This window comes from Syngnathus typhle, linkage group LG17 (assembly GCF_033458585.1).
Source record: "Syngnathus typhle isolate RoL2023-S1 ecotype Sweden linkage group LG17, RoL_Styp_1.0, whole genome shotgun sequence".
Classification (NCBI taxonomy): domain Eukaryota; kingdom Metazoa; phylum Chordata; class Actinopteri; order Syngnathiformes; family Syngnathidae; genus Syngnathus; species Syngnathus typhle.
Window position 1 is genome coordinate 9,640,050 of NC_083754.1, and position 10,087 is coordinate 9,650,136.

Consider the following 10,087-nt stretch of genomic DNA (forward strand, 5'->3'; position numbering starts at 1 on the left):
TGTCCGAATCATACCTTTTAACTCCGGAGTTGGTCTTCCTTTACTAATGACCTCCTGCTTCGACCGAAAATCCATAGTTGAAAATCGCTGGGATATGTAATCCTCCATTGTAAAACAAAATGTAAAAACGAAAAAAAAAAAGGAATGTAAAACGAAACAAATGGACGACTGCTCCTCAATTGTTTACCGTAAATTTGAACTGGAGATTAGTGTTGGCTCGTGAGTGAACGTTGAAAAGAACAAATCTTTTCAGTGAACGAGAGTGAACAAATCATTTCCTAAAGTGATTCGTTCATTTTTCAGTGCATATGACTCCAACAGTAAGTGTCGGTAATGCCCATTGAAGTAATTTAACCAGAGCACGCTCGGCCTGCACTTACCTCGGCCACACCCCTTTGATACCGTAATGTCTGTCACCTGCTTCCTCTTGTTACCCTGTGTATTTAAGCCCTGCCCGTGTGTTTCTCCCTGTCGGTGTCTGCTAGGGGTGTAACGATTCATCGATACACATCGATTAATCGATATAATGCTCTACGATTTATTGGCATCGATGCTAAACGTAAACATCGATTTATATCGCCGTGTTTGACCTCGGACATTAGACGCGACTTTATTTTGAAATCCAGTTCATTGTTGCTTGCTTTCTCTTTCCGGGCGCAGTGTGCGGCGTGTTGCGTTGTGAGCAGAGCAGGCACGTGAAAGGGGAGTCGACAACTAGTACGCGGCTCCTGGGCTGGTGCTATGGCTAGTGTCCAAAAAGACAAAGAAATTTGCTCCCCTTTAGGCTTCAAGTCATTCGTTTGGAAGCACTTTGGATTCCAAAGAAAATATGGCTCAACGGACAAGACACGTGCAGTTTGTAAATCCTGCCATGCGGTGATCAAATATTCAGGGAGCACAAATCTCGCCGCATATTTAAAGAAAAAACACAACATCAAAGTTCCGTGTTAAAATAAGCACTTTGTATACTGCAATACTCTTGTAATTTCCTAAATAAAGAGTTTGCAGTACCTTGTTGATTTTGCGTATGAATTGTTATAAATCAGGATATTGTTCTATATTTTTTATTTAAAAAAAAAAACGATCGTAGAGCACTATAACGCGATGTATCGTGAATGAATGACAGCAGGCTTTAAGATATCGGCAAATATCGTATCGAGGTTCTTTGTATCAATATGATATCGTATCGTGACAAAACCCGCGATTTACACCCCTAGTGTCTACTGTTGTGTCCATTCCTATTTGTGACCAGTGTTCCTGTCCTTGTCGTCTGGTTTTCCCTCGGTCTGTCTGGAGCAGGGGTGTCAAACTCGTTTTTTTCACGGGGCGCATTGTAGTCATAGCTTCTTTCGGACGGCCATTATGACTGTCAACTCAAATAAATGTATGAGCACCTCATATTATGTACAGTAAAAGCTACAAAACAAACTGACAAATAACTAATTTTTAAATCTGGTGAGTAAAAACTGGAGAGTAAAAAAACTGGTCAAATATCTAAAAAAATATATATTATTAAAAGTGAAGACAATTTGCAATTCTAGTAATGACACACGAATTTGATGCACAATTTGTCTTCGCGGGCCACATAAAATGATGTGGCGGGCCGTATCTGGCCCCCGGGCCTTGAGTTTGACACCTGTGTTCTGGAGGCTCACGGTCAGAATTTTAACCTTGTCCAAGGGGTCTTCATGTCAGTCAGTCTGTCTGTTTGCTGGCCGTGAGTCTCTCTCGCGTCTGTGTCGTCGGTTCCCCACCTGCCTCCCTTCAAACTCCCTTTCGCTTCAATAAATCTTGGTTCAAGCTGCATTTGGTCGCCCTGGCTCAACTCACTCCTAACAATAACAACGTAAAACACATATACATATTGTCATATAAAGCAATTAACCAAATGTCTGATTTTTATGTTTTGATTGGCGAATATAAAAACAAGGAATCAAAGACCAGAAAAGTTATAACATAAATGTTTATTAAAAAAAAAAAAAAAATAATAATAAAAGTACCCTCCGTGAGTCGTCACCTTATCGTGGTGGAGGGTTTTGCGTGCTCCTATGATCCTTAGAGCCATGTTGTCTGAGGCTTCATGCCCCTGGTAGGGTCACCCATGGCAAACGGGTCCTAGGTAAGGGGCCAGACAAAGCACGGGTCACACATGCCCCTTATGAAGAAAAACATAAATGGATTTTGTTTGTCCTCACCCGGACGCGGTCACCAGGGAGCCAGGCCTGGAGGCGGGGCTCGAAGGCGAGCGTCTGGTGGCCGGGCCTTCCCCCATGGGGCCCGGCCGGGCACAGCTCGAAAAGGAAATGTGGGTCCCCCTTCCCATGGGCTCACCACATGTGGAAGGGGCCCAAGGGGTCGGGGTGCAGTGTAAGCTGGGCGGCGGCCAAAGGCAGGGACCTTGGCGGCCTGATCCCCGGGTGCAGAAGCTGGCTCTTGAGACACGGAATGTCACCTCTCTGGCTGGAAAGCAGCCCAAGCTGGTGTGCGAGGCAGAAAAGTTCAGACTAGACATAGTCAGACTTACCTCCAGACACAATTTGTGTCCCGCTACAAGCCCTCTCGAGAGGGCCTGGACTCTGTTCCACTCTGGAGTTGCCAACAGTGAAAGGCGTCGAACAGGTGTGGGTATACTTCTTGCCCCCCGGCTGGGCGCCTGCACATTGGGGTTCACCCCGGTGAACGAGAGGGTAGGCTCCCTCCGCCTTCGGGTGGGGGTGGGGGGGGGACGGGTCCTGACTGTTGTTTGTGACTATGCACCAAACGGCAGCTCAGAGTACCCACCTTTCTTGGCGTCCCGGAGGAAGTGCTGGAGACCGCTCCTTCTGGGGACTCCATCGTTCTACTGGGTGACTTCAGTGCTCACGTGGGCAATGACAGTGAGACCTGGAAGATCTGAACCTGAGCGGTGTTCTATTATTGGACTTCTGTGCTCGACACAGATTTTCTATAAGGAACCCCATGTTCAAACATAAGGGTGTCCATGTGTGCACTTGGCACCAGGACACCCTAGGCCGCAGTTCGATGATCGACTTTGTAGTCGTGTCATCGGATTTGCGGCCGCATGTTTTGGACACTCGGGCGAAGAGAGGGGCGGAGCTGTCAACTGATCACCACCTGGTGGTGGGTGGGATCCGATGGTGGGGGAAGATGCCGGTCCGACCTGGCAGACCAAAACGCTCTGTGAGGGTCTGCTGGGAACGTCTGGCAGAATCCCCTGTCAGGAAGAGCTTCAACTCCCACCTCCGGCAGAGCTTTTCCCACGTCCCGGGGGAGGCGGGGGACATTGAGTCTGTGTGGACCATGTTCCGCGCCTCCATTGTTGAGGCGACCGACCAGAGCTGTGGCCGTAAGGTCGTTGGTGCCTGTCGTGGCGGCAATCTCCGAACCCGCTGGTGGACACCAGCGGTGAGGGATGCCGTCAAGCTGAAGAAGGAGTCCTATTGGGCCGTTTTGGCCTGCGGGACTAGCTACCGGATGGCCAAGCAGAACGTGGCTTCAGCGGTTGCTGAGGCAAAAACCCGGGTGTGGGAGGGGTTTGGCGAGGCCATGGAGAATGACTTCCGGATGGCTTCGAGGAAATTCTGGTTCACCATACGGCGTCTCAGGAGGGGGAAGCAGTGCAACGTCAACACTGTTTACAGTGGGGATAGCGTGCTGCTGACCTCGACTCGGGATGTCGTGAGTCGGTGGGGAGAATACTTCGAAGACCTCCTCATTTCCACCCACACGCCTTCCATTGTGGAAGCAGGGCCTGGAGACTCTGAGGCGGACTCTTCAATCTCTGGGGTCGAAGTCACAGGTAGTTAAAAAACTCCTCTGTGGCAAGGCCCCGGGGGTGGATGAGAGCCGCCCGGAGTTCTTAAGGGCTCTGGATGTTGTGGGGCTGTCATGGCTGACACGCCTCTACAACATTGCGTGGACATCGGAGACAGGGCCTCTGGATTGGCAGACTGGGGTGGTGGTTCCCCTCTTTAAGAGGGGGGACCGGATGGTGTGTTCCAATTACAGGGGAATCACACTCCTCAGCCTCTCTGGTAAGGTCTATTCAGCGGTGCTGGAGAGGAGGGTTCATCGGGAGGTCGAACCTCGGATTCAGGAGGAGCAGTGTGGCTTTCGTCCTGGCCGTGGAACAGTGGACCGGCTCTACACCCTCGGCAGGATCCTCGAGGGTGCAAGGTTCGCCCAACCAGTCAACATGTGTTTTGTGGACTTGGAGAAGGCGTTCGACCGTGTCCCTCGGGAGGTTCTGTGGAGGGTGCTTCGGGAGTACGGGGTGCCGAGCCAACTGATAAGGCCTGTATCACCGATGCCAGAGTTTGGTCTGCATTTCCAGCAGTAAGTCGGATTCGTTCCCAGTGAGGGTTGGACTCCGCCAAGGCTGCCCTTTGTCACCGATTCTGTTCATAATTTTTATGGACAGAATTCCTAGGCGCAGCCGAGGCGTTGAGGGGGTCCAGTTTGGCCACCTCAGCATCGCGTCTCTGCTTTTTGCAGACGGCGTGGTGCCGTTAGCTTCTTCAGGCCGTGATCTCCAGCTCTCACTGGAGCGGTTCGCAGCCGAGTGTGAAGCGGTCGGGATGAGGGTCAGCACCTCTAAATCCGAGTCCATGGTCTTCGGTTGGAACAGGGTTGAATGCTCTCTCCGGATCAGGGATGAGACCCTGTCCCAAGTGGAGGAGTTCAAGTATCTTGGGGTCTTGTTCACGAGTGAGGGGAAGATGGAGCGCGAGATCGACAGGCAGATCGGTGCAGCGTCGACAGTAATGCGGACTCTGTACCGGTCCGTCGTGGTAAAGAGAGAGCAGAGCCAAAAGGCAAAGCTCTCAATTTACCGGTCGATTTACGCTCCTATCCTCACCTATGGTCACGAGCTATGGGTCGTAACTGAAAGAACGAGATCCCGTATACAAGCGGCTGAAATGAGTTTTCTCCGCAGGATGTCCGATGTCCGGGCTCTCCCTTAGAGATAGGGTGAGAAGCTCGGTCATCCGGGAGAGACTCGGAGTCGAGTCACTACTCCTCCACGTTGAGAGGAGCCAGATGAGGTGGCTCGGGCATCTCACCAGGATGCCTCCTGGAAGCCTCCCTGGGGAGGTGTTCTGGGCATGTCCCACCGGTAGGAGACCCCTGGGACGACCCAGGTCACGCTGGAGAGACTATGTCTCTCAGCTGGCCTGGGAATGCCTTGGGATCCCCCGGGATGAGCTGGATGAAGTGGCTGGGGAGAGGGAAGTCTGGGAGTCCCTCCTGAAGCTGCTGTCCCCGCAACCTGACCCCGGATAAGCGGAAGAAGACGGATGGATGGATGGATGGATGGATGGATGGATGGATGGATAAAAGTACATCTCAAACCAGCAATCTAATGTGAAACTGCATTCGATATATTAGATAATATTTAGGCATATCTATGCATACACGTTATTTAAAACCTACTATAAATAACTTGTAAATCTACATTCTGGCTTAGGTAGTTCACGCCAGGAAACGCAACATATTCACTGACTAATCCGTTGATGCACGGGAAGGCAGTTTACTCATTGACTCGTTCGCGAACGAGAAAGTCAGGATTCGTTCCCTCACTGATCCGTTCTCACTATGAACTGGAAATGCAAATCACTCACTCACTGGATCGTTCACTCACAGATTCGTTCATTGGTGAACGGGAAATGCAATTCACGACTCGTTCAAGAACGGGAAATCATGTCACTGACTCGTAAAGTCCCTCCTCCATCTAACGCGCGCTGGCGCTGCTGATTGGTCGTTCACGAAGATTCACGAGTGAGTGACAGTTTGGTGAATTCTCTTCAATGTTCTGCTGGTCTCCAAGATCAAACGGTGGATAGGTGGCTGGCTCAGGGAAGGAAAACTTCAGTAACACACGGCTGATTGTGGAAAGATTATATTCAACCAATGTCAGAATCGAAGTGTCTCTCTCTAGCCAAAAAAAGAAGTCGCCCTACCCCGCACCCCCCCCCCCCCCCTTACTCGGGCGCACGCACACGAGGCCTGCTGGATGTCCTCTGACCCCCCAGCCTGCCTTGTTGATTCCTGGTGTCTTCCTTCCTGGCCCAGGCCCCATAAAATCCCATACGTGCATAACCTAGTCACCTCTAAGCTTAGAAAGGAAATATACATTGCATGAGACCTAAATAAAAAAACACGGCATATTCTCCCTGTTAGGCTACGGATTTTAGTTATTGATCTGACTCCAAATTGCGATCAACACTTAACACATGAGTTGCTATGTCCTAATCCACACACCTAACAATTTTGCGAGTTTGTTCTGTAAAAGAGAAGTCCAGTAGATCAATTAGACCGAATTTACCAATTGTTTATTCCTGACAAAGCAAGCTAATACAGGCGCCTGGGTCCCGGGTCCCTCACACTAAAACTCATGTGTTCTTGTGACCATCAAGAGACAACACATTCTTCCAGGTTGCCCAGTTATAAAGAAACACAATATGAATATTCAAGCATGCAAAACATTGTGTGATGATTGGTCGATGGCCATCTCCTCCCCGTCTGGCTGTTATTGCTGAGTGCAGCTGTCCGGCCTCAGCTGTCTGGCGGTTGGGTCCGACCACCAGGACGGGGTGTTATTCTCGTTCCTCACCGGCCTCGAGGTGTCCTCCCTGTCTGGGCCGTTGATACATCCTTGAGGTGTTCTTGTCAGGTGTCCACCCTAACACAAGAGTTCTTGTATCAAGACAATGTTGTTTTACTCAAGTGAAGGTTTATTTGAAAGAATACTGACAATACTTGAAATGTGATGCTTACATAGAGCAAATTAATCACAGGACACAACACACTTGCCAAGTAGATAAACAAGAGGCTATACATTTCAAGAATCGCAAAAAGCAACAACAAAAGAGCACCATTTTTATCAAAAGTAAAATGCAACACTTTTATTTGGAGTATCAACACACACACAGCATAAAAAGACACTTCATGATACAATTGCTGAGTTCCTTCTGGAAGCGCCCCTTTTAGCATAGGCGCATTATACAAGCACTTAAACAAAGACGAGAAAGCCTGAAGCGTAATATCTGGCGGACACACAGCTGCATGCCGTGTGCAAGACACATGCACGCTTCCTAACAACAAGTGAGACAATGTGAGCAACACTATGTACAACAAAACATGGATAAATGCTATAAATATGTCTAAAGGCCACAGACGCTGCTTCGCAATGGCATGACAAAAGCAGTTTGGACACGCGTTTGGGCCGATGCGCTCATCTGCGTGGTGTTGGTCTGCGGGCAGTAGGCCCAGTGCAACCCCCCCTCCTTCACCTCCTTCTCATCTTCTTTCACCCTCCTTCGCCATGCACGCTCTCCCTCATTCCTTCTTCCTTAGCACAATGTAAATGAGGCCGCTGATGAGGCAGAGCGGGAAAGCGACCCAAGACAGCACGTAGGCGTAGCCCAGTTGTGACGCAGGCAAGTCGTCCGCTCTCATCACCGTGTAGATGATGGCCCCGCACATCACAAACAGACCTGATGCAAGGAGACAGGCCATTGCATTTGCATTCATGCGAGCCTTGGTCACAAAGGCCGCACGGTACATCTACGCCAAACGGAGATGACCGAATAGGACAAGCGACAACTCACTGGCTAAGATCTGGAAGATGGCGGTGAAGAAGAAGCGGCCGCCCTTCACCAGTTTGAAGAGCTGGAACACAAAAGCCGCCAGCGAGAAGAAGCAGAAGAGGACGGCCAGGATCATCAGAGCCTGCACCGCCTGGATCCAATCTAGTACACACACAACGCATGTGGCATAATGGCATGTCCACATGGGTGCAATCCTGTTTGCCTTTTCACTTGCAGACCTTCGTTGCTGGCCGGCGTGCACTGGTAGGCGACATCATTGCTCAGGCAGTTGTACCACAGGTCCCGGCTGACGTCGCCACCCACGGTCCAAGCCTGCTCAACATACAGAGGGAGACCGTTTCAAGAAGCAGCAGCGGCGGCGGCAGTAGCAGCGCAAGGAGAACCCCGTCGTGTCGTGTTAGCTGACTCTTGCAAAGGGTGGCGGCGGGGAGGCCAACCTTCTGCCTTTTGGCTACGGGGCAGCGTAGTGCCGCCTAATCAAATCCAATTCCAATAATGCAATATATAGTAGATACTGGTACCATATATGGTATACCAAATATCTTGAATAATCAAGTGTCAATGTTGCATTTTTAGGGATAAAAAAAAATCCTTCGTCCACACAATATGGTAATCTCAAATAATGTATAAAATAATTAAAAATAAGTGTAAATAACATTTTCTTTTTAAATTGGAGGAACTGCGGTGTCATAACATAGCCCATACTGAAATGAGATCATCATTATAATTAAAATGACATATTTAAAGGATTTCTTTAAGCAAACGATTATTTTGAAGGAAATGTGGCACCATAATAAAATATAAGATGCAGTGGAGCATCAATAATAACAAAAAACGGAGAAATATGTAGATAAACAATTCCATTTTAAAATACAGGACACAGAACAGCGGCGCAATATCATCAAATCGATTTACTACTAAGAATGAATTGTATATTTAGTTAATACTTTGATTATAAAAATAACACAATACACAGAAGAGAGTAAATGAACTGTTTCTTTGAGCCATTCAAAATTGTCGACGAAAGACACAGTTACAAACTTACGCTTGCTGCTGTGGACACGATGAGAAGGATGAGGATGATAACGTGCAAGATGAGCACTCCGAGCAGGATGGGCAGCATTTTCAAGTGGTTCTGTTGGGAAACGAAGAGAAAGACAAACTTGGGAAGACATTGAAACAAATACGTACTGTCGGTGGGAAAAAATGTTCAATGCACTGCGGGCCTTCGACGTTAGTCAGCGACATTTCCTCACTTGTGGCCATCAACCGCAATGTTTACGTCTGCAAGTATCCACTTACATTGCCGACGTAAAAATGGCAAACTACGAGGAAATGTTTCAAGCGTTACTTTCCACCCGGACTCGAGCGCCGAGGTGGGGGACATAAGCTGACGTCGTTACTCCCTCAAAAGGGAGATCGAAACCAGAAAAAGTTTAAGTTAGGAAGCGGAAAATAAGTGACGGCGCCCGCCAAAGTGTCTTCTAAAAACCGACGATGCAAACTCTTCACTAACTTGATGAAATATATACTCTACGGTAAAAAAAAAAAAAAAAAGCCCCTTCCATCACCCGTCTAGTTTTTGGACATGTCCAAAACGCTCGAGTTGAAATCCGGAGAGAGGAGGCGAAGTTACTGCTGCATGGTTCCGAGACGACGCGTAGGGGTGGGGGGTGGGGGGTGGGGGGGGGGGGGGGGGGGTATTCGGGGGGCAACAACAAAAGTAACAAATCAACGCAGGAGTTAAAACAGATCCTACAGTCCAAACTTACAAAAGGTTTCCTTAAAAGCGGGAAAAAAAGAGCAAAATAGTTGAAGTCTTGGCTTCTCACGAACTCGAGCGTCTTCCTCGCTCGCTGCGATTCCAGATGTGGCTCTCACGCCCCAGTCGGACTTTTTCTGGGTCGGAGAACACCGCCCCAAACGGGCCCGCACGTCATCATCATGAGCACTCCACTCCAATCCACAAGCCACGGCTTTGCTCTGCTCTCTCTCGCTCTCTCTCTGTTTCTCCCCTTCTCTTCTTTTCTCTCTTTGTGTTTTCTTTTTTAACTCGTGCTACACATCTCAGTGGTAAGCCAATTTGCATGCATGGTGTCGAACTCAAGGCTCGGGGACCAGATTCGTCCCGCCACACCATTTTATGTGGCCCGCAAAATTAAAATCATTAGTGTCAACTCAATGTTTCTTGTTAAAATACCAAAACTCAAAATTGTCTTTCCTTTTAACAACAATGTGTCACGTCTCGTCTTTTGCTATGTGTCTAGGTTACCATAGTTTCTGTTTGTGTCGCCCCTGCGAACAGAATCAGGCTCCTGCAGAACGTGAGGATGAACTGATTATTTGAATCAGCTGTGTTTAACGAGGGAAACTTGGAAAACATGTAGGAATGCGGCCCCCGAAGACTGGAGTTTGAGACCCCTGCCCTACAGTCTTCATTGTTACGCGTGCATTACAAAAAGCATCAGTCATGCAGT

The 10,087-nt window shown here is 48.8% G+C and overlaps 1 protein-coding gene across 1 annotated transcript; it reads right to left on the bottom strand.

Annotated features, from left to right (window-relative positions):
• Window positions 1-6,713: 6,713 nt before the first annotated feature.
• LOC133170791 (peripheral myelin protein 22-like) lies at window positions 6,714-9,605 on the bottom strand. Its single transcript, XM_061303932.1, has 5 exons — window positions 9,383-9,605; window positions 8,656-8,745; window positions 7,829-7,922; window positions 7,611-7,751; window positions 6,714-7,496 (listed from the first exon to the last, which is right to left on the bottom strand). The coding sequence occupies exons 2-5, from the start codon at window positions 8,731-8,733 to the stop codon at window positions 7,339-7,341; spliced, it is 471 nt and encodes a 156-aa protein (XP_061159916.1). The 5' UTR covers window positions 8,734-8,745; window positions 9,383-9,605; the 3' UTR covers window positions 6,714-7,338.
• Window positions 9,606-10,087: the final 482 nt, after the last annotated feature.

What these genes read in the sequence shown, in the direction of transcription:
- LOC133170791 (XM_061303932.1), bottom strand. Translation starts at nt 8,733, where the DNA reads ATGCTGCCCATCCTGCTCGGAGTGCTCATCTTGCACGTTATCATCCTC. An exon ending in TCGTGTCCACAGCAGCAAGC is followed by an intron (nt 7,923 to 8,655) that starts GTAAGTTTGTAA and finishes TATGTTGAGCAG; the next exon opens with GCTTGGACCGTGGGTGGCGA. An exon ending in CATCTTCCAGATCTTAGCCA is followed by an intron (nt 7,497 to 7,610) that starts GTGAGTTGTCGC and finishes TCCTTGCATCAG; the next exon opens with GTCTGTTTGTGATGTGCGGG.